Here is a 26,885-nt window from a genome sequence, read left to right on the forward strand (position 1 = left end):
GGCATCCAAACCTCATGGCTGTCATCCCATTGGTTGTTTTGTTTTCTTCATCCTTTACCTACAATAGAGGGAAGTAAACATCAGTTACAGCTGACAAGAGGGAACTGATAATAAGAAACTTTGATCATCATTCATATCCTTGGTAAGATATTGATGAGCCCAGTCATTGTACTCTAAGATAATTTGGAAACTAGGCCATTCCTCAACTTACCATCATGCTAGAAATACTTTTCCCATCTTCTCGAATGATCAGAGTGTACCATTTTTTCTCCTCCACAGAATGCTCAGTGTAGACAGACAAATTGTGATATTTCAGTTGGAAGTGGAAATTCTGGCTTTTTGTCTTCAGGTGGAGTTTGGAATAGTGTGGCATTTTCTATAGAATGAAGAGCCTGTCACACTCACCTTCTACCCCATCTTGGACATCACAATCTCATAGTAACCCAGGGCAGGTGACCTCATTAGATACTTTCAACATTACCCTTTAACCTAGTAATTCCATTTCTAGAAATATACCATAGGAGTAATTAGAGGTTTGAATAAAGATTTATGAGTACGGATGTTCATTATAGAATTATGTATAATAACAAAAAAAATTAAATACCTATAAGGAAATACTTTACTAAGTCATGTTATATCCACAGAATAGAATATTATGTATCCATTAAAATCACATTCTCAAAGTTTACCTAAGGGCATGGGAAAATGCTTATGATGGTTAATGTTAAGAAAAAATCAAGGTCAATACAGCATATAGTATTTCAACACTTTTTAAAAATTTATTTATTCATTTATACAAAAATGCTAACTATGATTATCTCCGTGTGATAGATTTATAGGTGGTTTTTATATCTTTTGACATACTCCCCAATTTTCTACAATAAATGTATATTACTTTTATTGTTTAAAAAATATTTTTAAATGAATATTTCAGAATATATATAATATAGTCGTGAAAATATGCAAGCCAAACTCTTCCACAGGGTGTGTGTTACAAGGCAGTTTGAAATAATAACACAAATTACAACCTATTGAGAGCTTACAATGTCCCAGACATTATGCTAAGCACTTTACATATAATATTTATCCTTACAACAGCTTATGACATAAAAATTATTGCCATTTTACAGATGCTAAAACTGAGGCTTAGAGATCAAATAACTTGCTCAGGGTCTTATAGCTAGGGAATGGCAGAACCAGGAATTGGACTGGGGCAGTTTGACTCCCCAAGTGCATGCTCTTCACCACTGTATTATGCTGCTGCCTTTGCACATAATCTGAATGTGTTTCTGATTCATTCAAGTCCATACGTCACCTGAAAGGATTTGATGGACTCTGCCAACAGAGAGTTGTTTTCATCTCCCAGCACTGTAACCTTCACCTCATTATCTGCCAGATTCAAGACTTGTAGGAAAATCTCTTGGGAATCTGGTTGGGGTGGGGCCATTTCCTTAGGACAGAGAACACGTGTTAGAATTACCAACAAATAACCCTTCAGATATCATGAAAACACATACCTCAGTCCTTTCTCGACAGCCTAGCTCATCTAGTCAGGAGGACACAGTTTCCTACCTCTAAAGAACATTTGGCTTAGAAAACTCTGAAGGCAGTTTGGAGGGGGAAACACCAGCTCAATATAGCAAGCACTGATGCCAGGTAACAAACTCCATGCCTTTTGACTCAGCCGTGGCCTCATACATCATTCCCTAATAGTGGCTATTCAACCTGCCAAAAGTTATTTGAGTGTCTGGTAAGCTATCTAAGAGATGGTTATATATCTTGGATACTGGTGTTTGGAAATTCCTTGACAATATACTCTGAATCACTCAGGTGGGAGGTGGGCTTCATTTTGCACTGCTGCTTTACCCCTGTATCTACTCATTTACCACAAACACTTATTATGCACCTTCTTTAAAACAGGTACTGTGCTTAGGGCCCAGGGAATCAAGATTGAACAAGTCAGAAAAGTGAACAAAATAGGTATGGTCCTGCTCTCATGGCTTAAGATTTATTGTACTCACATTAATTTTTATCTCTACAGTAGCAGCAACTGCAAAGGCCAGGCATGCTAGGATCATACCAACAGCCATTTTCCTAAGTGATCTATAGGGGAAAGAAAGAGACAATTATAGCTAAACTCTAGACTCTAAAGAATAAAATCTAAACCCCCTAAGCTTAGCTAATTTGGTCCCAATTACTTTTCAAAGTATTGCCTCCCCTTCATATAACCTTCTTTCTACTTTTACTTGAGTCATACTGAATTGTTCTCTGTAATGCACCAAATTTTTCCCTCTATCTTTGCTTATGATTTTTTTATCCATTATGTCATAATAACAAAAATAATAGTAATATAGCCAGATTTACTGAACATTTACCATATACCAGTCACTATACATTATTACCTCCTTTTCCTCTCCTTCAGAAGTCTTTCTTGACCCTGGCCTCTCTCTTCCATCTCTGCATTTCCCTGGCACTTTGCTTTCCTTCTTAGGGCACTTAACAAATTTCACCTTGTTGCAATAATTAACCTTGCATATTTTCTAGCTTCCTTACTAAAGAGTAAACTCCTTAAGAGCAAGATTTGTGCTTTTACATTTGCATAGCGCTTGGTGCTGAACTCAATAAACTGCTCAATGAATGAGTAAATGACAAAAGGTCATCTGAATATGGTAAGTGGTTATCAAAAGGAAATTGCTATTAAATCAGAAATTAGAGAAAACTTAACACCCTCCTCTGTCAAACTTTACAAAAAATAACACTTCTATTTAGAAGGGGGGGAAAGCAGTAATTAGGGACAATTCTATCCCCACTCTTATGAGGTCCCCCATTTGTTTCATAGGGACAGTGGAAGATTTAAAGGGATTAGTTATCCTCAAAGGCTTTGGACTTCTTTGAAGAGGCAACTTTCAAGAACAAAGCAACAAGTTGGTTTAGGAGCCTAATCTCACATACTTTTTGACTTCCCATGAAGTAGAGTCCTAACTCTTCAACATCACATATGTAAGTCTGCAGTAATGGCTTGGACTCTCTATCATAAGAATTAATTAGATCTAATTCCCGTTCTTCAGTATTAACAGGCATTTAATCTAACATGGATAAACAGAAGCAGAAAAATGATAAATCAAAACAAATCATCACTAAGTAGAAAAGATATTGACTCTTTATCAAACTGGGCAAATGTTGAGTCAGTTTGGAGCAACATAGGCATAGTGAGCACTTACGTGAAGTTAATGCCACACTTGGAGACCAGAGGATAAATGATAAAGTCAAACAGTGGGATGAAGATAAGAACCAAAAAGGGATTTAGTACCTGTAACACCATGGTAAAAGGGATTAGTTACAACGTTCTTCTATCATGAGTGTGAGCATGTGCTCTCATTTGCATGTGTGCACTCTCTCTCACATCCAAACACACTTTCATCATACTATGTACAGAATGATTCCACATCCTTCAGTCTCTTTACACCCAAGACTCTATTTCCCCTGCATAGCACATTATCTTCCAAATATCCCAAGGAACCAGTTTCACTCTGAACCTGTTTTTCTGTCAATCAACTGGGAGCTTTCCCCTCCCATTTTCACTTATCTTCTTCAGCACCACAGCCAAGGGAAAAATGTCATGGCCAGGAGAAAGGAATGAGAGAAGGAAGAATTGGGGATTGTTGAACAAGAGTTTAAAAAGATACCTGGGAGTCACCAATAAACAGAGATTCTGATTTTGTTGCTCACACAACAAAGCCTTATACTTTCTTTGACAATATTTCCATGATACTTGACATGGAAAAAAATCCAGTGCTTATACTTTCCCTGTGAGCTCAAAACTCAGTCTCCCTGGAGTTGATCAGGAGCTACTTACTAAACAGAGGATGTGAAAGAGAAGTGTGGGGCTTAAAGAGAATATTTTCATTCCTATGTTTAGCTCTCCTCAGCATACAAGGAAAAAAACATCAAATTATGGTTGGTAATCCTACTACTATAGGTAATGGTGTAGATGAGGAAAGAAATAAGTACCCGGGACTATAGAGAAGTCTCCTACCTGCATCTGGTCAGGCTGAAGCACAAAAAACCCCTGAAACATGATAACAAATCACATTAAGATGGTGGCCTAAAGACAAAAAAAAAGCCTAGATCAACCATCTTGCTAATTAGCAGGTGAGAAGCTTAAGGTAAAATCTATCAGGTCTTTGGTTCAGGATCACTATTATCCTTGTAAGGGTATGCCGGGGGTGGGGGGGTTGGGGGGGTGGGGGTGGGGGGCGTGGGGGGCGTGGGGGGCGAAAGAGACTGGGAATGGCTTTAGGCTATGTCTCCTGAAGGCAGATGGGCTTAAGGGAGAATCTTATTTTCTGTTCACTATGCTTTCTTTAACTTGAAAGAGAATAAAGTCAGTGTGTTTTTTATTAATCTCAGTAACTGCAGTCGTAGGTGGTAATAATATGACGGACAAGACATCATGGTTAGGGTGAAGACTCCCACTGACACACAGGGTTTCTGAAGTTGTTCTCCAGGAGGTCAAAAAGAGGACAAACATGGTAAATCCTGGACAGCCAGGGGAAGGAAAAAGGTGAAATTATATTAAGCAGGCTCCAAACAGACTGGCATCATAAAACCCTGGCATCATTCCACCCTGCCCTCTTCACAACTGAGATGATAGAAAAACAATACAATAATCTAGGAAGTGGGAACAAATGAGAGAAGCGTTTTTGCCAATGAATGGAAATTGGAAAAAGAGGAAATAATGTTTACAATTTTCCCGTTATTTCTGTATCCATGTACAAAATATCCCACCTCTGGGTCCTCTGCTGTTAGCCCTGCCTAAGAGATGGTGTCAATTGTGTTGTAGCAGCAATCAAACCTGCTGTTCCCTGGCCAGGCTTAGATGGAAGAAAACATCCACTTCCCCAGGCTCTATCACTTCATTTGCTATCCTCTCAATGCTTCTTTGTATACATTTAAACCTTTCCATCCTTACATTTCTGATTTCTAAAGATAAGATTCTGCTTTTTATTTCTAGATTTGCTTTCTTTATTTTGCCTACTCAGTATCTTCATGCTAAAGGCACATCTATTATGATCTTATATCAGTTTTCAGGCAAAAACACAAAGAAATTTCTCCTTAATATGGATTATAAAGAAAATGATAGACTTCTCTGGAAAAATCTCTTCTACTCACCAAATTCCCATTCATCCTGGTGGCTTGCAAGGTCCATCGTGAGCCCTAGGGCAAACAGATGCTATTAAAAGAAATCCTTTTCTCTGAGAGGGAAGGGGCTGGAGGAAGGGGTAGCTTTCAAAAGAACTATTCTTTTTTTTTTTTAACATCTTTATTAGAGTATAATTGTTTTACAATGGTGTGTTAGTTTCTGCTGTATAACAAAGTGAATCAGCTATACGTATACATATATTCCCATGTCCCCTCCCTCGTGTCTCCATTCTTACCTGCTGATCCAAAAGAGCCCAGAACATGGGCAATGGGATATAAAGAAACAGTACCCTGGTCAGTGCCTTCACATCCATAATGAGCTGCCTCTGCAAGAAGGGGTGAGAAGGAACAGGCTGAATTGCCAGATAGGGTTTTCTTGCTTACAGTAGAAGTGGCCCAGAACAGTAAGAGAAGAGGTCAAATACAGCACGAGGGAATCAGTTTGGACATTAGGAAAGACTACATGGAGGCATCAGATGTTTCTGCAGTTCCAACTTACTGGGTATTTCTCAGCTGCCCAGTCCAGCCAGTGCTCTCGCTTTGGAATGTCCGCAGAACGGTTCTTGAAACGGTTGGAAATGGCAAACTAGGGCAGAGCGTAGATATCAGAGGAGAGACCAAAAAAACATCCCCTGCTTTTTCCAATTCATTATCTCTTCCCTCAAACACACATAACTCTTAAGTGACTTACTCCAACCTTTTGATTTCATCAGGCATTGAATTTCAGAATATTTCAAATCTAATTTTACCTATCCTTATTTTCTGTTGGCAACATACATAACTACATTTCAGAAGACTTTGCCCATTTTTAAAAACGATTACATTATTTTTAACTTAATGGTTAAGTAGAGGCACAGAGGGAAGACCGATTAATCTCAGTTTGCCAAAAGGCACAGAAGTAGAGCAGAGGTCATTGAGAGAAGCCATGTTTGAAGACCTATATGCTCAGCACAGCATCTCTTTCCCTTTGACTGAAAAAGGTAGGTAAACAATTCATGGACTTACCCAGATACATTTGACAACTTGAGTCACTATGTTTCCTTCAGGAGGTGGTTTTCTGTATATTTTGCTTCCCATTGCAAACACAACTGCAGTTGATAGACAAATAAGGTTCTTAGCTTCTCATTTAGCACATTCAGTATGTAAACACTAAGGACAGAATGCTGAAATATAGGAGTAACTGGCACATCTCAAAAAGGGAGGGAAATGACTGACGCTATCTGACTCTGGAGTTAGAAAAACTATGGGAGCCAAAATGGTCAGTGTTGAGACTTTCCTGTTATCACAGAAATGAAAGTCACCTTTGAATTCTCACTCTTCTTTCTTCATCTCTACATCTGACATATTAGCAACTTTCACTGACCCTCTGTCTTCAGTGCATTTCCTGCCTGCCCCCTCTTTTGCATCACCACTGCTGTGACTCTTGTGTAGGACCTCATAACTTCTATCCTGCATTATCAAAATGGCCACCAACTAGTTTCTCAGTCCTGTTCTCTTCTTCTTTTATCTGATGCCAAATTAAAATCCTTTTTCCAGGACCTACCTAACAAGCCCAAACTCCTGGCATGGAAGGCCTTCCCAAATTCATTATTATCCTGGTGGTTATTATTATCATTAATGATCTCTTGAAGATTTATTATTATATGTAAAGTGTTAGGTGTTTTACATTCAGTACTGATTTAACCTGACAAAATATGTAATACTCTATTTTACACATGAAGAAATCAAGGATTAAAGAAATTAAGCAATCTGTACAAGAAAGTGCCAGAAACTGCATTTTTGACCTGAGGCCTGACTCAAGAATCTATACTCTTAACCACCATAAAGCATCTCATTCATTCATTCTTGCATTACACACTCTGCTAGATACTACTGGTAATAAAGATAAAAAAGAGGTGGCCCCTGTCTGCAATGGCGCTCCCCCTCAACCTACCACTTTCCACTTTACCTTTCATTATTCTCCATTTGGCACCTTATCCTCTAACCACTATTCATCATTCCTATGAAAAGTTCTTTTCTGTTCTATTTCTGTTCTTGAGCTCATTCTCTTTCCCTCAACGCCCATCTTTATCCTTTAATTAACCACATCTCCACAGTTATCTACAGGTGAATTTAATTTTCTTATTTTCTCCTTTATTTTACCAGCAATGAGATATTAGTTTTATAATTATAAAAAAGTAAATTTTTTTCAAGTTTATTAAATTTAACTAAAATCCGTGGGAAACCTCCATCTTGGTACCCTCCCAGATGTACCTTCCTCCTGAATGGACTTCCCAGCTCTAGCCAGATGCCCCTCTAGTAGATCTTCTACCCAAGATGCTTTTCTCAGTGACCAGTAGCAATTTCCAATATCCTTACATCTAGAATGCCTGAATCACCTTACTTTTCTCTATCTTAACTTTCTAATTTCTCCATTCCTCTCAGTCAGATTCACTCTACCACTTTTTCTTTATTTATCCTCTCAGTTTCCCCAAAGCTTCTCCAAATAGCACCCTTTACCTACCACAGCCTTCTTACTGTTGATAGAAAAAATAGTTCAGAGAAAAGAATGCTAATCCTGGGAGACCAGTGGACAGACAAAGAGGTATCTAGATAAGTGGAAGATTTTGGACAGGAAATAGACTGCTCTTGAAACTAAGAATGATCCTAGAAAGAGGCTGAAATTCTCAGGAATTCTGGTCTAAAAAGTGACAGTGAAGTGATAAAAGGAAGACCTTGACAAGTTCACACTTAAATTTCAAGGCCACTTAACCAAAGAAGCTGAGTAGGGACCTTGAGTTTCTCTACCATCTCCTTCTACTAGTAGACGTTGCCTCTTACTTCACAAAGAAGATAGAAGGCTTCAAATGAAAACCCCCTCAACTTCTTGCCACCAAATCTATTAACTTCTGTATCCACACCCATCCTCTCCTCTCTCCATTTAGGTGAGGGTGATTGATGTTCCTCCTCCTGTATAAAGGCAATTGTGCCATGTGTGCTTTCATACTGATTATACTGTTTTATCTTACATCTTCAACATGTTTCTTTACTGGAGTCTTCCTAATGACATTCAAGCATGCTCAACATCCTCTCTTGACTCCATGTCGCCTTTCAGCTATAAATACTGTCTTCCCCTTCATCCCTCTTATTCACTTCCCAGTTTACTCTAATTAGTCTCAAATCTCCACCAATCTACCATAGATGATATCACCAAATCAATGACCCTCTTGTCGCTATATTTAATGGACATTTTCCACCCTTATCTTGCTTTCCCAGTCAGTAACATTCCTTACTCTGAATGAGTCCCTTCTTGAAATCCTCTTGGTAGCCAAGATAGAACAACTATCACTTTGGCCATTCCTTCTTAGTCTCATTTGTGGGTTTCCCCTCTTTGCCTGTCTTTTTTTGTTGTTAACTGTTGAACCCTTTACCTAATTCAAATACAAAATTTGACCCTTAACACATTTTTATTGTAAAGGAAATACAAGAACTTACAAGTAAATGCTGGCTTGTATAAAGGTATGCTCAACACTGAATAATCTCATTTAATAATATAAATACATAACAAAGAATTGACAATCTATATATTGGAGAAAATAATCATTGTTAAGTTTTCATTACATTAAGACTCATTCCCATACAAATTTGAAACATTATTCTAAAGGTTTATGCCATAGAGATTGCCCCTTAATTTGATTCTGGCATTAATGAAATCACCCTGGTTCTCAAAATACGATTTCTGCCTCTCCATTTGCACTGTTTTTTTCCTACCTGGAGAGCCATTCCCCAACTTTTCTTTTGTGAATCTTTATTTGAATAACTTCAGTGCAACCTAGTTACTCATGCCTTTGCTGCACTTCCTTGTAGATATCTTTATTTCTGCACTTATCACAGTGAACAGAACTTCATTGTTCACTTACCTGTATCTTTACCAGGAAAATAAAATTCCTTGCAAATAGGTACCATAACTTGTTTATCTCTAATTCCTGGTGCTTAGATCATTTGACTGTCTTTTAAATACCAGTGTTCCTCACGGTTCTATCCTTGCTGTCTTTTTACCGTACTCTTATTATCTCTTAGTTATTCCATCCATTTTCATGAATTAATTGCTATCCATATATTAATAGCTCCAGATCTTTATAGCTGAAACATTTCTTCTGAACTTTAAACCTGTATTTCCAAATAAATGTTTGATACTCCCAATTAAATGTTCCAAGGACATCTAAAATGTAACATGTCCAAAACTAAATTCATTAGTATTGCCCCAAACGTTTTCTTCCTTATTATCAGTTAATGACCCTACTATCCACCATTTGCTCAAGCCAGAGCCCTACATTCAATGTTGGCTTTTCTTCTCCCTTACTTTCACACATCTAGTCATATCAAGTTTGTCAATTCTGTCAGGACCAAGGAGGGTGAGCTAAGTGAGGCACTCACCTTGAGCACAAAATTTAAGGGAGTACCAAAATTCAGTAATCAAGACAAAGGGTATCCTTGTCTCACCTTAACCCATTTTTTCTCCACATTACAGTCAGAAATACCACTGAAAAATAAAAATCTAACCATCATTCCTCTATTCAAAATCCTTTTGAAGCTCTCTACTAGTCTCCTGATAAAGTTCTAATTCCTTAGTAGGTTAAAAGGCCCTTCATTATCTAGTTTCTGTCAATTTCTCCTCTCTATCTTTCCATTTATGCTCCAGGCAATTTGAATTCCTTTAAGGCCTTCAAATATGTCATACTATTTCTCATCTCCTTGTCTTACAGATACCGTGTCCTATTTCTGTTTCACTTTCAATCTTTTCTTTGATTAATCTTTGAATTAATTGCTGCTAATCCTTTAGGTCTTACCTTACACATCATTTCTTTCCTGACCCTCGAAGTCTTAGTCAGATATCCCTCCTATGTGTTCCTATAGCTTTCTCTGTATTTCACCAGCTGTGACAGTGATCATACTATATTGAAATTTCCTGTTTTCTTATCTGTCTCCCTCCTCCTGCTGGACCAAATAAATTCTTTGAAAGCATGAATTCTGTAGCTATCTAATTCACCAGTGTGACCCCAAAACCTAGCACAGAATCTGACACATAAACGGCTCATTAAGTCAATGTCTATCAAATTAATGAGTGAAAAAAATCAAATGAATAAATTAAATTATAGTGAAAAGTCAGAGAACTGACTTATTAGTACCCAGAAAATTGAAGCAGCTGACTAATGATGACAGCTAACACTTATTTAACATTTCATAATTTATTAAACATTTCCATTACAGCATCTCTTTTGATCTTCATAATTACTCTGATATGTAAATAATATTATTGTGCAATGATCCAGAGAAAAAGACATAGTACTAATCAGAGGAAAACCAGGAAAATATTTGGCTTCAAAGGGAGAAGGAAGCAGAGAATGCATTATCACAGGGCTCCAGGAATTACGCATAAATTTCCTTGGAATTGGAATTGCAATCTGATATAATAATATTAGCCCCCCCCCAACCCCGGGTAGAAAATAATCAGATGGAACATTGAGTCTCTGGGCTCTTTATCCTCTATTGAGCTCTTTATGTGTTTGGACTGGATATCTTCCAGTGGGGAGTGTCACCCAAAGGCTCAGTATGAGAACAGGTTTCCAGGTCAATGATTAGAAACAATCATGTCCAAGTTTCCCCTTAGGCTGTGTAAACTAAGCAACACACACATCCCCCTTCCACTTCCATTGCTGGGTTCCCTGTGGTAAAGAGAATGCCACTTGATCTAAGTTGCATCAGTTTCCCCCTACTTATCCAACTCCTCTTATTCTCTTTGCTTAAGAGCAAACTTCTTGGGAGCATTGCAGAGCAGGGCAGAAACGGCTAAACCTAGAAGCTACTTTAAAAGGCCCAACGAATTTTAAAAGTCTTTCAATTACCAGATAAATAATCATCAGATGAAATAAGCTAGTTCAAAAGGAAGGATTAATTATTTTCCTTGCTTCATTATATACTGTAGTGTAGATCAGTACATCTCAACCTTGACTACACATTAGAATCACCTAGATACTTAAAAAATTACAGATGCCAAGGCCTTATCCCACAGAGATCCTGATTTAATTAGTCCTACATAGGGTCCAGGGATCAGTCTTTCTTAAAGCTCTCTAGGAAACTTCTTATTAGTTATGTAACCTTGGGCACTTTTTTTTGAGGTTTCTGACTTTATTCAGTTAATTTATCTCCAACGTCTAGGGAAAACCCCTATAATAACACTTACCTAATAGGTTAGTGTGAGGACTGAATGAAATAGTTTGTGTAAAGTGCTTACATCACCCTTTACATGTGGAAGGCATCAGTGGCTATTAGTTTCCTTTGCCCCACTGCACTTACCAAGAGCTATCACCATAAGCAATCCTGGAACTCCAAAAGCCAATGCATAGCAGTCTTTCCCAAAACATTGCACATCTCCTACAGGAAAACAAAACAAAACAAAACAAATTAATCCTGAATCTTAAGTCTTTGATGTTCTATTCTGTAAGCTCAGGTTTTTGAGGTCATAGACATAGCCATCCTCTTTCTTCCCATCACCTAATCCACAATTCTTCTTTTGGGCCAGACAAAGCAAGGTTAAAAGAAATTCTCTCAGATTTTCAAACCAAAGGAGAAGATGGACAGGAGGAAGCCTTGAACAGATTTCTGGCTGGCCTGAGTAAAGCTTATACAGAGTCCCTCAGAAAAGATACCAACCTCTCAGCATGGGTGTGACAAATGTAGAAATCAAGCTCCCTGCATTGATGGAGAGGTAGAAGACTGAGAAGTATCTAGTCCGTTCCTCTGCCTGAAAAAAAAAAAAAGCCAAATCATCAGTGCAATATGCCTCCTAGCTCCACCCCCTACCTCGCGTTCAGACTAAGCGAGAGGTACATACACAGAGACAGATTCAGGCACTGCCTCTGTGAATGTGTATGTGAATATCATATCAGATATTTTAACACATATCTCGCTGACCCCAGACAAACATTTCCCTATCTTTCAAACCCTAGTACAAGCATCTTTAACATTCTTTTACCCCTTTATCTTGGCAAAAATGATCATCTTGTACACCATGCCTATGTACTGTGTCCTATACATATCTATTCTAATATTAGTTTCTTTGCATTAAATGTCTGTTTCTTTCTGTAGGTTGAGTTCCTTTAGGGCAGAAATTGTATCTTATTATTTTCTGTAATCCCCACTAGCATAGTACCTGTTATACTACAGACAATAAATGTTTATTAACTGAATTTATTAAGTGATTGAGTGACTAAATTAAATCATTGATTTTGTGGAATGTGTGGTAGGAATAGGACTAGAACATGGGACAGTGGAGTAAATTGTCCGTCAAACAGGATAATTTACCTAATGTTTATGGGAAGTCTGCCAAAGAGTATAAAAGGATGTCTGTGGGCTTGGAAATGGCTGGTGGAAACCTGGAGGTGCGTTTGTACTATTATTGAAATATCTTTGTGGAGCAGTTACAAAATGAAGCAATTTTCAAATACAGTTGCTGATGCTTTATTCATTGTGCACTTCTGTGCTTCATTCTGACACCCCAGATCTTTTCCTGACACATCAGCACAATCCTCATTTTCTATTTATGGTGTGGTTTGCTTCCTCTTCTGGTCCCCATTTAAACTCATTACACCAATCTATGGGTATAGTTCATTGTGCATAGAATCCCACTTGCCAGAGGTTGGTTATTTCTCCAACGTCAGCAAGCAATTATGATCTATGGACCCTCAGGCAGATAAAGAATATAAAATAACTCAAATGGTCTGAAGGGTTAGAGACATGAAGGAAGACAGGACACAGAGAAAGAACAGAGTGAAAACCCAGAAACATGGTAACCAGCTACAGAAGAGGGAATAATACATGGAGACAGGCAAAATAGAAAACTGAGAGGAAAAAAGAAGAAGCTAGAAATGTTGGCTGATCTAAGAATAGACTACTTCCCTTGCCTAGTTGTCACTGCTTCCTTATACAGGCCCATTTTTACCTTTATTCATACTGTTTTCCCCTCCCACTGACAGTGGCAAGTATTTAGGAAAAGAAGGAATGATCATCCAGACAGGTTCATCTAGAGAAACTCATTCTGTTTTATTCCAAATGGTCCTTTTCCCCTTTCATAGAATCTCAAAGCTAGAGATGCTTAAATCATCTCTGTACTACTCATCACCTCCCATTCCCAAAGTGATTACCATGTATCTTCTTAAGTAACTCAAGTGAGAGTAAACTCGCTACTTCCAACTATTTGAAGTTTTTCTTTCCATCAAGCCAGAAGCTAGCTTCCTATAGCTTTCAGCCATTGATCTTTGGTTTAATTACTGATATCCTTCAAATATCTATAGACAGCTAAGATATTCTCTTTAATTCTTATCTTATCCAGGCTATAAATATCTCCATTTCCCTCAACCTTTCTTCATAAGAGCATCTTTTAGTCCATCTACCACCCTGGTCACTTTCCTTTGAAATGTTGCAGTTTTTCCCTCTATTAATGACCAGTACCCAGCACTGAACACAGCTCCTCAGATACGATCTGACTGGTGGATCACTTCAATCTTGGCAAATGGTTACCTGCCGTTTGATGCCTGCTCTACATTCTTGAAAAACACAGAAATTACAGGACTCTTACATGTTTTTCTTCAAACTGGTCTCCACCAAAAGCTGCCACACAGGGTTTGATACCTCCTGTCCCCAAAGCTATTAGACTCAAGCCGACCATTGACAGGACTCTGAAATGGAGAGGTGAGAGTACTAACCATATTGATACTAAACACAACTGTAGAAATAAAATATAGAGCTACAAGAGAAAAAAAATGTGTACAAGGGCAAAGACCTCCTTCACATTTCTACACTGTGGGCATTTTCCATATGCCTTCAGTCCTAGGGGAGACTCAGGTACACTTATAATCCTTGAGTTTCTGCCAGAAAGTATACATTACATGGTGAGATTTGTCCCTGATAGTTTCATTTACCCCTTGTGCACAACAGATAGAAGCAGATACTGAAGGAACTCCAAAGTTAAAGCACTGGTTCTCAATCTTGTCTTAGTCAAAGGGACACTTCAATAGAATGACCTTGTGAACCCTTATCCCACATATCCTTAGTAACCACAAAATAAAATGTTAAACTAGTCATAACTAATAGGAGTAGTGTCACTGATTTCTGAGGGGACAAAAATAAGGAGGTATCTAATATTTATTAACTTTCAAACAAAATTCTTAACTCATTGGAAAATACACATATAGGCACAGTATAAACATGAATATGTACGACCTGCTTCTTGAACAACTCTAATCTTCTCTACTGACTGAACCAACAGACATCAGAATCTATCAAGAGTCTCTGGCATCATAAACATCAAGAGCTTAATAAAGAGGGATAGAGAAACTGGAATATATGGAACTACACATAAATGGAAATAATCCAAGCTTTGAAAATGAATTCTACAATGTATTATAAGGAAATATCACAGACATTTTTTTTTAACTCTGGTAAAGGTACAATGTGTGGATGGGTGAATAGGTGAGGGAATATGGAGGGCATGAAGGTTTTAATGTCTTCAAGCACATGAAGAGTTTTTATCAAAAGGATACTAACTGGGCATTCTACTAGTCCCCAAATATTTAATAAAAACAAATGAGCTCAGATAAAGCAGGAGAGTTCAACTGGTCAAAGTTTTTTCCTTAACCAATTTGGTATTAAAACAGATTGGAAAATAAAGGGACATCATTGGTAAGAAGACAGAAAAACATCTGTAATGAATGTGTGAGACATTTACCTGCCCAATGGAGGAAAAGTGGTTTAGTTTATTCCATGATTTTACTCACGTGTGTAACATTTGTCCCCCCAGTATTGGTAAGGCACCCATGGACTTGATCACATGGCCAAGCACATACACCAAGGAGAGATAGATGATTGTCCTGTTGAGAGAGTTAAATCAGTCAGTCTACAAACAGAATTCAGAGATTTGAGTAATTACAGCCTCAGAGTTCATACTGTTCTCAATGCCAGGATAAATGGAGCGGCAGGAGGAGGGGGTAGAGGAGGAAAGAATTACCTGAGATATGCAAATAGAAATAATAATGGTGAATGAAACAAACAGTCTAGAAAAAGAGACAGTAACTATTTACCCTGTAGTGTTAGAGATAATGGACATTCCTTTCTCATACCTGCTCTCTTTTCCCTCACTAACCCCACACAAACACAGAGTACCCCTGATCTTGTGTAGATATGTCATGACCAGGTTGGATTTGTAGCCAGCGATAATGTTTTAAGTAAGGAGAACCAGAAGAACAGGATACTTTGACCCGAGGTTTCTTCCAAGGAATGTCTTTGGCTCTAGAAATCCATAAGGGTCAAGAAAGAATGTCACATAAACAGGAAAAAAGGGATGGTTAACACAAAGAACTTTCTCTAAACACAATCACTGGGATATACAGAGAGGTAAAGGGCTCTCAGGTTCAGTCTGAACACTTGGGTTAATTGTAATCCCCACCACAGTTTCCTCATGGACAATTTCCCAAGGGTAAGAAAGGAACCAGGGTCTTTGAACAGACTTTCCAGTGATATAGCTCATGCAGTTGACAGGGACTTGTTGTTATGCTGTTTTTTCAAAAAAATCTGAATGACAAACAGGAAGTAGAAGAGTGAGGAATTCCAGTAAGAACATATGTAGAGATATACACACTGAAACATGGCATACTACCAAATATACAATGTGTATTATTTGTATTAGGACACCAGTATTCTCTCTCTATATAAGTAGAATATTAATACTAGAAGGAACCTTGGAAATTATATAGCTTACTTCTGTGATTTTGAAGTGTTATATGCTAATGTGGAATATAAAGAATGGAATGAAGGTAGCAGAGAGAGGCTGGAGATGTCAGAAATCTCAGAATGTGGATTTCTCATTCTAAATGCCTAATCTTCCTAGGTTGGCTCTCCAGGGAAGGGATCTTAGAGGGTTTATAATGGAAGCAGGGGATAAGAAAGCTGAGTGACTAAACCAGGGCTAATTAATATTAGGGGAAGGGGCAGCCTTTTCCAAAAGGCCTTGTAGTGTCTTCTGGAGAAAAGTTTCCTTCATTGGAATAAAAAGAATGAATAGAAAGAAAGGGAATAAAAAGGGACTGAAAAAAAGGCCAAAAATTATGAACACAAAATAGATAATCTATGCTAAATCATCACAGAGAAAAAACAAAAGGAGTCTGAGCTGGAGTGATAGTCTGCGTTGGGAGAACAGGGCAATATCAGGTTGTTGGACTAAATGAATGAGAGAAGTGTAAGTGCCTTAAAAGGAAAACAGGCAACCTTCTAGGTGAAAGATTCAGGGAATTAGTCTAGAATGTGAGGAATATAAGACAGGAAGCTAATGGCAGAGAACTTTAACAGAAATAGAGAGAAGTCAAGAGAGACTTGGAAATTCTGCATTTGAAATGGAGTCATTGGGGTCATTACAATCCCAACCACAGGACACAGATCTGTTTTAGATAGACTTGACCAATCTTCCATTTGCAAATGAGGAAAGTGAAATCCAGAGAAGTCAAAGGATATTTTTAAGGTGACATTCTAATTAGTATTAGGATTAGGTCTAGAACTTCCACTTTCTTACAGCCCAGCATTCCTTCAATTTTATCATGAACAAGTTAATGTGGAAAAAGGAAAGGGAAGAGAAAGAAGTTTTAAATTTTATTTAACTGTAAGAATATCAAAAGCCAGAGACATTTTTAATTAAAGCTTAGGAACTGAGAAGGAGTATGTGCAGTAGGCATATATTATTGTACATACTTCCTCTGATGGCAGAGGAAGAGACCTAGGATAAAGAGGGTCAGCTCTGATGAGACCAAAAAAAAAAAAAAAAATAGTGGGGGAAGGACATGCTATAGACACACTCAAAAAACCCCCAGAAATTGTAGAGAAGACATCCAAAAGCATATTTGGCAATAAACATATTTAAGAGAGTGGCTTTTAGTGATTGCCATGATCAGGAGTCCAGAGTAATAGGCACAGGTCACAAGGTAAAAACCAACACTAGGGACTATGACTAAAAATGTTATTCTCTCTTAAAAGCAACTAAGCATCAAAAATTGCATCTGAGCATGTAATTAACCCTCTCAGTAGATGTTTATAGAAATAATAAAAATCCAGTGTCCATGCTTAAAAATTTTCTTTTCCATTGTATATCCACTGGCTACTCTTTCCTGTGTGTAGCCCTGAAGGAAGGTTCACCTCTTTCCTGACATAGCGAGTTCCTTATACAAGAGTCAGGGACCCTGGGTACCCATTTTCTCTTAACAAAGCTATGATTCTGCGACTGCAAACAGAGGAAGCACTTTTAATAGAAGTTGTTTACTAAATTCAGATGTTTCTAATGTTATAGGATGTTTTTTATCCTGAAGATAACATCTGAAGAAAAGGAGAGGAGTTTTAAATACTTATATGCTTATGTTGCTGTCATCATTGTTTTTGTACATGTGAGCTCACACCCCCCCCGATAGAACAAGTTACTCATGTTTTCTCCAACTCACTTTCTCTCAGAAAGAGATACCAATTCATCCCCAAAGAGTTTTGTTATTTAAAAAGCAACCACAGGGTTTCCCTGGTGGCAAAATGGTTAAGAATCCGCCTGCCAGTGCAGGGGACACGGGTTCAAGCCCTGGTCCGGGAAGATCCCACATGTCACGGAGCAACTAAGCCTGTGCACCACAACTACTGAGCCCGTGTGCCACAACTACTGAAGCCCATGCACCTAGAGCCCGTGCTCTGCAACAAGAGAGCCACCGCAATGAGAAGCCCACTCACCGCAACTAGAGAAAGCCCGCACACAGCAACGAAGACCCAACACAGTCAAGATAAAGATAAGATTGGAGCTGATTTCTTTGCTTTGCTTTGGTGTTTTCACGGCAGGAAATGCTTTCAAATCATTTTCTGTGTGTAATCCGAATGCAGGTAAAGAATTCCTCAATTTGTCAGAATGCTAATTAAATGTAATAATAATTTGTGTAACCTGCTGTGATACTAAAGTGGCTAATGACAGTCACTTGGGTTTCCAACCAGGAAGGGTTTGTTTTAATGCACATGTCTAATTTAAGAAGTTCACTGCTTTATTATCATGTAATATTGTCGTTTGCTTGAAATAGTGCAAAGCAAATAGTTGACTGATCACTCCTTAAGAATTTATGGTTTCTTGTAAAATCAACAGAGAATCTATTTCCAAAGAAAGAAATATCAAAATTAAGTAATAATTTAAAAATGTACGGGGAAAGTACCTCAGGCAACTCATAACAATTCCTAGATGTTTTTTATTAGTCCATGATGTTTTCACAGTAAGAAAGGCTCTAAATTTATAGATAAATGCTGGGCCTGCTACCTTAATATGTGAGTGTGGTTGCCCTGGATGCAGTGCAGAGGATACACAGAGGTGATAATTTTGTGCTCCAAGAGAATTAATGGTGGAAAGTTACACGATGCTCAAATAGCTCCTTCCTCAGGAAAAAGGAAACTATCCAAAAAGTCACACACCTAGCAGAATCTATTGGAACCTTGGGACTTAGATATTTTTATAATCCTATTTTTTTTTATAGAGCTTCAAAAAATCATCTTTGTTCAAAAAGAGGAAATATTTTCTTTACTATAAACGGACAGAACTTTTCTCATATTTTCACAAATGTTGGTGTTCTTCTATTTCAGGAATTAATTAAAAATGTTGTCATCAAATAAAAATTCCCATATTATTTAAATTTTTTTTTTTTTTTTTTTGTGGTACGCAGGCCTCTCACTGTTGTGCCCTCTCCCGTTGCGGAGCGCAGGCTCCGGACGCGCAGGCTCAGCGGCCATGGCTCACAGGCCCAGTCGCTCCGTGGCATGTGAGACCCTCCAGGACCGGGGCACAAACCCATGTCCCCTGCATCGGCAGACGGACTCTCAACCACTGCGCCACCAGGGAAGCCCTAAAATATTTCTTTTATTATTATCAAGTGTCAAAGGTAATCAAGGCTATTACTCTTGAGGCACAAAGCAGATGTTGACATAAGAATGCTCTTTGTCACTACCCCTTATTGTCGTATGCCATGGTGCCAGTGATGTCTCACCCTAATCCCTGGAACCTATGACTATAATGAGATGTCACTTCTTTAATTATGTTATATTATATGACACAATTGACAGTAAGATAGTGAGATTAACTAGATGAGCCTGATCTAATCATATGAGCCCTTAAAAGCAGAGACTTTTCTCTGGTAACAGAAGGGGAAGAGATTCAAAGTTCGAGAAGGGTTTGATACACCACACTGATAGCCTGAATATGGAAAGAACCATGTGTCAAGGAAAGGGGACACCTCCACCTGAATGATGGCAAGAAAATAAGAACCTACAATGACAAGGAAATGAATTCAGGCAACAACGAATGAGGCTGGTGGTAGATTATTACCCAGAGTCCAACCTAGGAGACACCCAGACCTGTGAGCCAACTGACTGCCTCCAACTTCTCACTTACAGAATTGTGATATAATAAATGAATCTGGTTTTAAGCCAAAAATAAATAAATAAATTTATTTTAAAAAAGTAGCTGAAGTAGAGATTAAAAAAAAAAAAAAGGAATCACAATACCCACAACAAAATAAGTCATCTTCACACCTGCCCACACCTACCTCAGTCTTGTGCCTGCATTTGAGTATCTGAGGGTGAATAAATTTATTAATTGAAACACTTGCTGTGCTGTGGGCCTGTTATGTACCAGGCACTGTTCTAGGTGCTGTGGATAAAAATATAAATGAGACTTTGTCTTCTAAGTGTCTGAAGAAGGTATTAGATTCATATACAATAGTTGTGATAAGACAGAGTTTGGTAAATGTCACATGAGGGTAAAAAATGAGTTCAGAGAACTTTAGATTACTTCTGGCTAGTGGTGAAAGACGTGGGGCAGAGAATACTCCACTGCATAGGTGGAATTTGAACTGAGCCTTAAAGGGTTTGGACATAGAAGGCTGGGGAGGAAGGAGATTCCATGAAGTAGAAACTATGCAAACAGACATGGAAAAGAAATGTCCCTGTTTATCATTAGGTAAGTATTAGTATTTGGTTTTTCTCTAGTGTACATTTTTGAAAGGGAGTATGATAATAAGAGCAGAAAGGTAAGTTGGATGAGATTAGTAGACAGTGTGTTAGCAGAAATTTTTGAGCAGAGTAGTAATATGAACAGAGATTTCTTTTAGGAAGATTAATTTGACAGAAGTGCACAGACTCAATTGTGAACAAAAGATATGGGAAGCAATGAAAACATCATACACGTCCATTTCAATAGCCCAATTTAGAGGCTAATGAAAACCAAAACTAGAGTAGTGGTGATTGATGGCCATGAGATTCAGTGTTGAGGAGGGAGAATGTGAGAGAGATTATAGAAATAGAATTGGCAGAATTTGAAAACTGATTGGATGTGGGAGTATAGGAAAGCTAGGAGAGAGGATAAGGTGGAATATCCAGGAGATGAATGCTAACATGCAGTTATAATGCATAAGGGCGCTTGAGTGACAGGTTAAGATTACAGAGTTTGAGGAGCCATTAGCATATAGGTAAAACTGACACCGCAGAGCCTGCTAAGGGAGAATCTGGAGAAAGGGAAGAGGGTAAAAGGTATACACTGGGGAAATGCCTACATTCAGGAAAGAGTAAAGTAAACAAAAAGCAAAAGAAAAGCCAAATGAGGAAGAATCCAAAAAAGTAAAAGAACCAGAAAATACAGTGTTAGAGAAGCCCAGGAAGTTTCAAGAATTTAGGAGTGATAACAGACTAAAATGTTAAAACATGTTCAAAGTGAATAAGAATTTAGAAAAGACCACTGGGTTTGATAACAAGGAGATCATTACCAGTGATCTAAGAGAGAAGAATTTCAATAGGATAAAAAGATGACATACTATATATTATTTCACTTACCGTAATCTACTTTGTATTAAAGCTAGTTGAATATGAACACCATGAAGCAGGTATTATGTCTTATTCATCTTTTTATACCTCATGGTTCTTTGGACAAATAGAAGTTGCTCAATAAACATTTACTGAATTAAACTCGATCAGCTTAAGTTGAATCTGATTGGATTCTACTGCACTGCATTACATTACTCTACCCTAAGGAGTGATAATGAAGAGTGAGAAAGGAAGGCAACAAATAATAAGTGATTCTTTTAAAAATCTGAAGGTAGTGATTCTTTTAAAAATCTAAAAAAGAAGATAGAAAAAGAAAGGTTAACAATAATTTTGTTTGTTTAAAGGTCTCATATTTGCCCTTGCTTCTAGGTACAGGAATCACAAAGAGTGTCTCTGAGGAAGAATTTGAAGGAAAGAGATGGAGGTATTGAGGGTACAAAGACACCAAGGAGAGTGATCTAGGTGACGGTGATACATTTGTAAAAATTCATCCAGCTGTACATTTAAGACTTTTGGATTTGTGTACTTTATGTAAGTTATACCTCAATAAAAATAAATTCAAAAAAAATTAAAAGGACCTCATAAAGGATTGAGATTGAGGGCACTAGTGGAGGTTGCTAAATTTCCTCTGAAATAGTCAGGAAGCTATTACTTACCAAATCTCAGATCTATACTTTTTCAATCTTAAAGGAAGTCATTTTAAAAATAAATAAAATTACTACGTGATATATGTGAGTCTTTTATTCTATAACTGAATGAAGACTATATACCATGGTTTATACTTTCTTTCTGCACATAGTGCCAACCCTCTATCTGGATGGACTCGGTAACTACTACTACATAAGGAGCAAACATAGATCTCAGCCACCTGCCATACCTTTCCCAAGGCAAGAAACTGTGTTTAGTACTAAGTTGTGGTTGTAGCGCTATATTGGGTGCTGATTAAAAACTTTAGAAGAATGAATATATCTAGGTCAAAGTGAGATAGAAACCAATGTTTACTAAAGAGGATTCCTTGGAACACTAGGTCCACAAGAAATCCTGGAAAAATATTCCACGGTTAAATAAGTTTGGAAAATACTACATACCATAACCTCCTCTTGGATATTTTATAGTATGAGTTCACAAGTTAAAGGCTGTAAGAAGTCATGCAGTAAAGATACCTTTTTAGCTTTATTCAGCCTAGCATTTTCCAAACTTATTTGACTATGAGAGCTTTATGTTCCCATATAACATTCATTAGATCCTATACAACCAATTTTCAAAAGAATGCAGTTTGAGAAATGCTAATTTAGACAATTCCATAGATGACAAGTCTACAGAAAATACCTGAGTGATGGATATCTAAGAGCCATCTCTAGCCCATGAGGATGATGTTATAGGGGACAAAAATAACACTATCCCAAACATATCTCTTGGTACTATTTTCAGGGACTTAAAAGATACTGAACTGAATAGACCATTAGTCTAATTCATGAAGATATTTATTATATTATTAAGAAATAAACTACAGAAGGTTAGAGAAGAGAAACAGAGATGGTAAAAGAGCTAAAAAGAGGGATTCATAAGAAGATAGTAAAAGTGTTGGGATGACTCAATCTAGAGAAGAGATGGATAGTATATCAAATAACTACATTGAATTATAAATTTTCTTGTGGGTAGCAATCTCTATCACCTGAGATCAGAACAAGAACTAGTCTTAAATTACAGAATGGAAGATTAAAATTAGATAAAAGAAAAAAACCCTGCTGACTGAAAAGGGTATAGAAATATTGGAAAAACTGATAATGAAGAGACAAAACCTTTCTGTATTGTCAGTCTGAGAGAAATTCTTATTTGTCATGGATGACATAAGCATGTTCTTGCTTGGAAGCAAGAGGCTAGAAGTGATAGTCTCTGCACAATTAATATGTGCAGCTTCTTGGACTGTGACCTCCCATCATCCTTACTTGAATTTTCCCAACCATGAGTCAGCAATGGCTGCTCCCAGGATGGGAGTGAAATAACAGAGGCTGCTGAAGGCATGGTATACAGATGTGGAAGTGTCTTCACTCCAGTGCAGGAAATACAGGAAATACAGGGTCAGCACAGCTGAAGCAAAAAAAGAGAGACAAAACAAAATAGATGCATTAAAATGATTTATGGAGCAGAAGAACATTTGATACGGTCTTTGAAGTTGATCTTGACCTTCAACACTCCTATCAGTGAAGTGATGAGGGGTGATTGCTGGGCAGTAGAAGCAGGGCCCCTTGGAGTTGTGGGAGTAAATGGGGCTATGCTTAGTATACAAATGCAATACTCCTCCCTTCAGTCTACGTGTACATAGCATCATTTAGGCTAATCCAAAAGATAACATGGGGCTTCTAATATCCCTTCCTTCTCCTTCCCAGCAATGATATAACCCATAGACCCGAGGAACAGAAATGAAGAATGGAATGTCGATGATGAGAGTTTTTCCACTTATATTCTCATAGGCTGTGTTCTGATTTCCACTTGGCCTTTCTGTTCTTGGCCTGTATGAGTTAGTAGGTGAAATCCCATGAGGCATTTTTTGGAAGTCTTTGCCAAAGGAAAGGACCAATTGGATGAAGGCAGAAAGAGTAGATAAGGGAAATAAGTGCATATGAGATAGGTTGTTACAAACATGGGGTGAGAGTGAGTGGAGAAGAGTAGGACTCAGGGACACAAAATTACCTTTCATGCCATAATAGGAAAAGCGCTCACAGAATTCATTCACCACAATGAAGACAATACTCAGTGGATAGTTGGAGCCACAGATTTTCTAAGAAACAAAAAGGCAATGGTTCAAGCATGAACTATATTTCCCTGTTTAAACCATTAGATTGCTCCACAACAGAAAAAAATCATTTATTTTAAGTTGCCATGATAGGTCATGCGAAACAATGGCCCCTGCTCTTCATGAAACAGCCAGTATCACACTAAAAGTGCTTGCATTGCTGATTTAGCAGTGAGAAGCTATTCTGAATATTACTTTGTTCCTCAATTCATTTAACATGAAACTGCTCAGGCATTCCTTGATACTAGACACCAGGACCTGTTCATCTTCCCACAAGTACTAAATGAAAAGCCTGGGGCTCTGAGTAGGAGAATAATCATACTTATTTTCAGGAACATAACAAAGAGTTGGCCTATGGAGCACTTGATGTCCAGGCAGTCACACTCACATGTCAGTATCCTGCTTAGCTCCACTGTGCGGATTAACCTTTCTGTTTCCACTTGCCCCATTCACTCTGCTGGGAAAAATCCTAGCAACATGAAGGTTTCCCATTCAGTGGCTACTGAAGCCAGGCACAGAGCCTAGTACAGATTGCTAAAGGTAAGATGACTGATCACCTTGACCTTGGGCAGAGAGTTCTTAAATCTTGTCAAATTAAATGGCCATTGTTTCTATGAAAGAGAGATTCTATAACATTTTCATGCTAATCCTTTTGGGCATTAAAAGGACTACGCTATTTCATGCACTGTATCAGTCAGAATAAAAGGAACATCACGTATTATTTCAAATCCTTACCCATTATGATAGTCCAGTCAATATGAGAGGGGGATGGAGATATGTGTCCTTGGTTCAATCAAATCTTATCATGAGATTTTTATTGCCTTTTCTTATTCATAAGATGTACATACATCTTTGTAAGCAGCCTCAAATTCTTTGGGACCAGAAAATGTATAACTAAATAAATTAATGTATTCATTCTTTTATCCACATGGATATATAAAAACAACCCTCCAAAATATTAATATACATTAACATATGATAAAAACTTGCTTGGAAGACAATATGAATTAGTCTTATTACCTTCCCAGCTCACAGCTCGAGAATCATGCAAACTGAAGTTTAGTAACACATTTCTACTAGCTATGTAACACTGTCACTGGCTGTGTTAACATACTGATCCAGGCCATGTCACTATACTTGGCTTTATACTTCAGTTTTGTTATTCCAAAGAAACTACCACCTCTAGAATACTACTACAGTTACCTCTTTGCCTGTAGTAAGAATTCAGTAAATACTGGCTAGTATGTCTGTATCCTCTCCATTTACAGGATTTTGATATGAGGACTGAATAAGAATTGGCAAGTGCTTTAACAAGTGTATAAAGTAAAACATTATTATTACTCTCTTGTTTCTCTGTCCTTTCTCCCACTGTAAACTGGAACACAGTAACAGAAACTAGATCTATTCTAAAACTTCTCTTGGTGGTCAGCATAGATTCTGTGCACAGGGGAAACTAAGGGCTGAGATTTTTTTTTGGTGAAGAAAGAACAATCACACACAGTTCTCCAGAAAGGAGTACTTGCCAAGTTTCCCTGGACATTCAAATTGCTTTTTTTCCACCCCAGAGAAACTCAGAATATACAATGAAATATAGCCAAGTCCTGGATACCAACTGAAGAACTCTACCTCTTTCTGCTGCTTCCTCTCCTAAGTTAAAGGAAACTTCTGTTTAGGTTTGGTTTACAGGTTAATTCTAACTCCAAGAGAGAATAGTTTTTAATACTCTAACACAGCTCAGCGTGAAGCTCCAGGGGCCAAGGAGGAGAACCAAAGGAGTAAGTCTGTTCCTACCAGAGACAGAACTGAATCTGAAGACTCACCGGAGATGGCTTCTTTGGAAAGCTGGGGGGTCGAGGTGGTACCTCTTCAGGGGAGACAGGTAAAAAAGGAGTTTCCTTGAACTCATTTGTCTGGAAGAGATTCATGGCTGGCTCCTTACTCTCTCTCTCTTCAAGCATTTGGCTTCGGTAGGCAGTTGGGACAGCTGCCAGGCTACTGTGAAAAGGGGGACTGGGAGGGGAAGAGGGGGTGGCTTCAGCAACTAGGTTTAACCCTGTGGGTGTCAGGCGTCAGCAGCCGCCTGCAAAGCAGAAAGCTATAGAGAAAGGAAGGATTGGGTCTCAGAGACTAGTTCAAAAGAACATTTATGTCACAGGGGAGTGAGAATAACACATCACGGGATGACACAGTATAATGCTGGAAAATTTCAAATGAGTGAAAATTAGTTAAGAACACAATGCCTGGAGCATAGCTTAGAGCAGATTTTGAAATCGATTTCAGGGTAATAATAGCTACCATTTATTGCACACCTATTGTGGGGAAGGTTTATACACACACACACACACACACACACATATATATTATATCTACATGTTCTAATTCTTACTACTATCCCCATTTTATAGGAACTAATGTCCTAACAGGTTATGTAATTTGTCCAAAGTCATGTGGCCAGTAAGTGGCAGATCTGGAATTTTCACTATGCCACTACAGATTAGTATCAGTAATGCCTGTGGTCATTACTTAGGAATGGAAACTATAGAAATAAAAACATAGCAATGTAGGGGAAATGAAATGCATCAAAGAGGGAAAGTTATCTCCAAACAGAATTTGGAGAGATACAAAAAATGTTGATTTTTGGTTTTCAGCATAATAAAGTTCAACTAGAAATGTCTTATATGCAATTAAAGAGGTGGAGCTGAAGAAAACAAAAGGAAAGGGTTGGTGATGTACATTTGGGAATCATTCTTCTCCTTTGCTAAATTCATTCCCTGTGTTTTCATTTTCTCACTTCAAGATGAATCCATCATTTAATTAGTAAATAAAATTTAATTTGTGTAAAAATTATGAGCCAGTTATTTTCTAGGAGCCATTATAAACATCATATTTCTTAATTTTCAGTGAATGGACTCCCAAATGACTCCAGAATATAATATTTAGTTCTTATCAGAGGAGGAACAAGAACAGAGATGAC

The 26,885-nt window shown here is 37.9% G+C and overlaps 1 protein-coding gene across 2 annotated transcripts in view; it reads right to left on the bottom strand.

Moving 5' to 3' along the window:
• The window catches only part of SLC15A2 (solute carrier family 15 member 2), a gene marked incomplete at its 3' end in the record, with an annotated part of 35,187 nt that extends 9,325 nt beyond the window's left edge, over positions 1-25,862 (bottom strand). Inside the window, exons 1-17 of one of the 2 annotated variants that reach the window (XM_082655232.1) lie at positions 25,732-25,862; positions 23,809-23,896; positions 23,064-23,205; positions 15,018-15,110; positions 13,820-13,919; positions 11,896-11,986; positions 11,539-11,616; positions 6,208-6,290; positions 5,702-5,788; positions 5,439-5,528; positions 5,173-5,217; positions 4,037-4,069; positions 3,222-3,310; positions 2,022-2,103; positions 1,316-1,450; positions 212-376; positions 12-58 (exon numbers count right to left, since the gene is read on the bottom strand). In XM_082655232.1, coding sequence (XP_082511358.1) covers positions 12-58; positions 212-376; positions 1,316-1,450; positions 2,022-2,103; positions 3,222-3,310; positions 4,037-4,069; positions 5,173-5,217; positions 5,439-5,528; positions 5,702-5,788; positions 6,208-6,290; positions 11,539-11,616; positions 11,896-11,986; positions 13,820-13,919; positions 15,018-15,110; positions 23,064-23,205; positions 23,809-23,896; positions 25,732-25,836 — 1,553 coding nt within the window. In that variant the 5' untranslated portion in view covers positions 25,837-25,862. The remainder of the gene's footprint in view (positions 1-11; positions 59-211; positions 377-1,315; positions 1,451-2,021; positions 2,104-3,221; positions 3,311-4,036; positions 4,070-5,172; positions 5,218-5,438; positions 5,529-5,701; positions 5,789-6,207; positions 6,291-11,538; positions 11,617-11,895; positions 11,987-13,819; positions 13,920-15,017; positions 15,111-23,063; positions 23,206-23,808; positions 23,897-25,731) is intronic. The other variant, XM_082655231.1, reaches the window with a different exon arrangement.
• Between the last annotated feature and the right edge of the window lie 1,023 nt (positions 25,863-26,885).

This window comes from Grampus griseus, assembly GCF_964374135.1.
Source record: "Grampus griseus genome assembly, chromosome: 5".
NCBI lineage: Eukaryota > Metazoa > Chordata > Mammalia > Artiodactyla > Delphinidae > Grampus > Grampus griseus.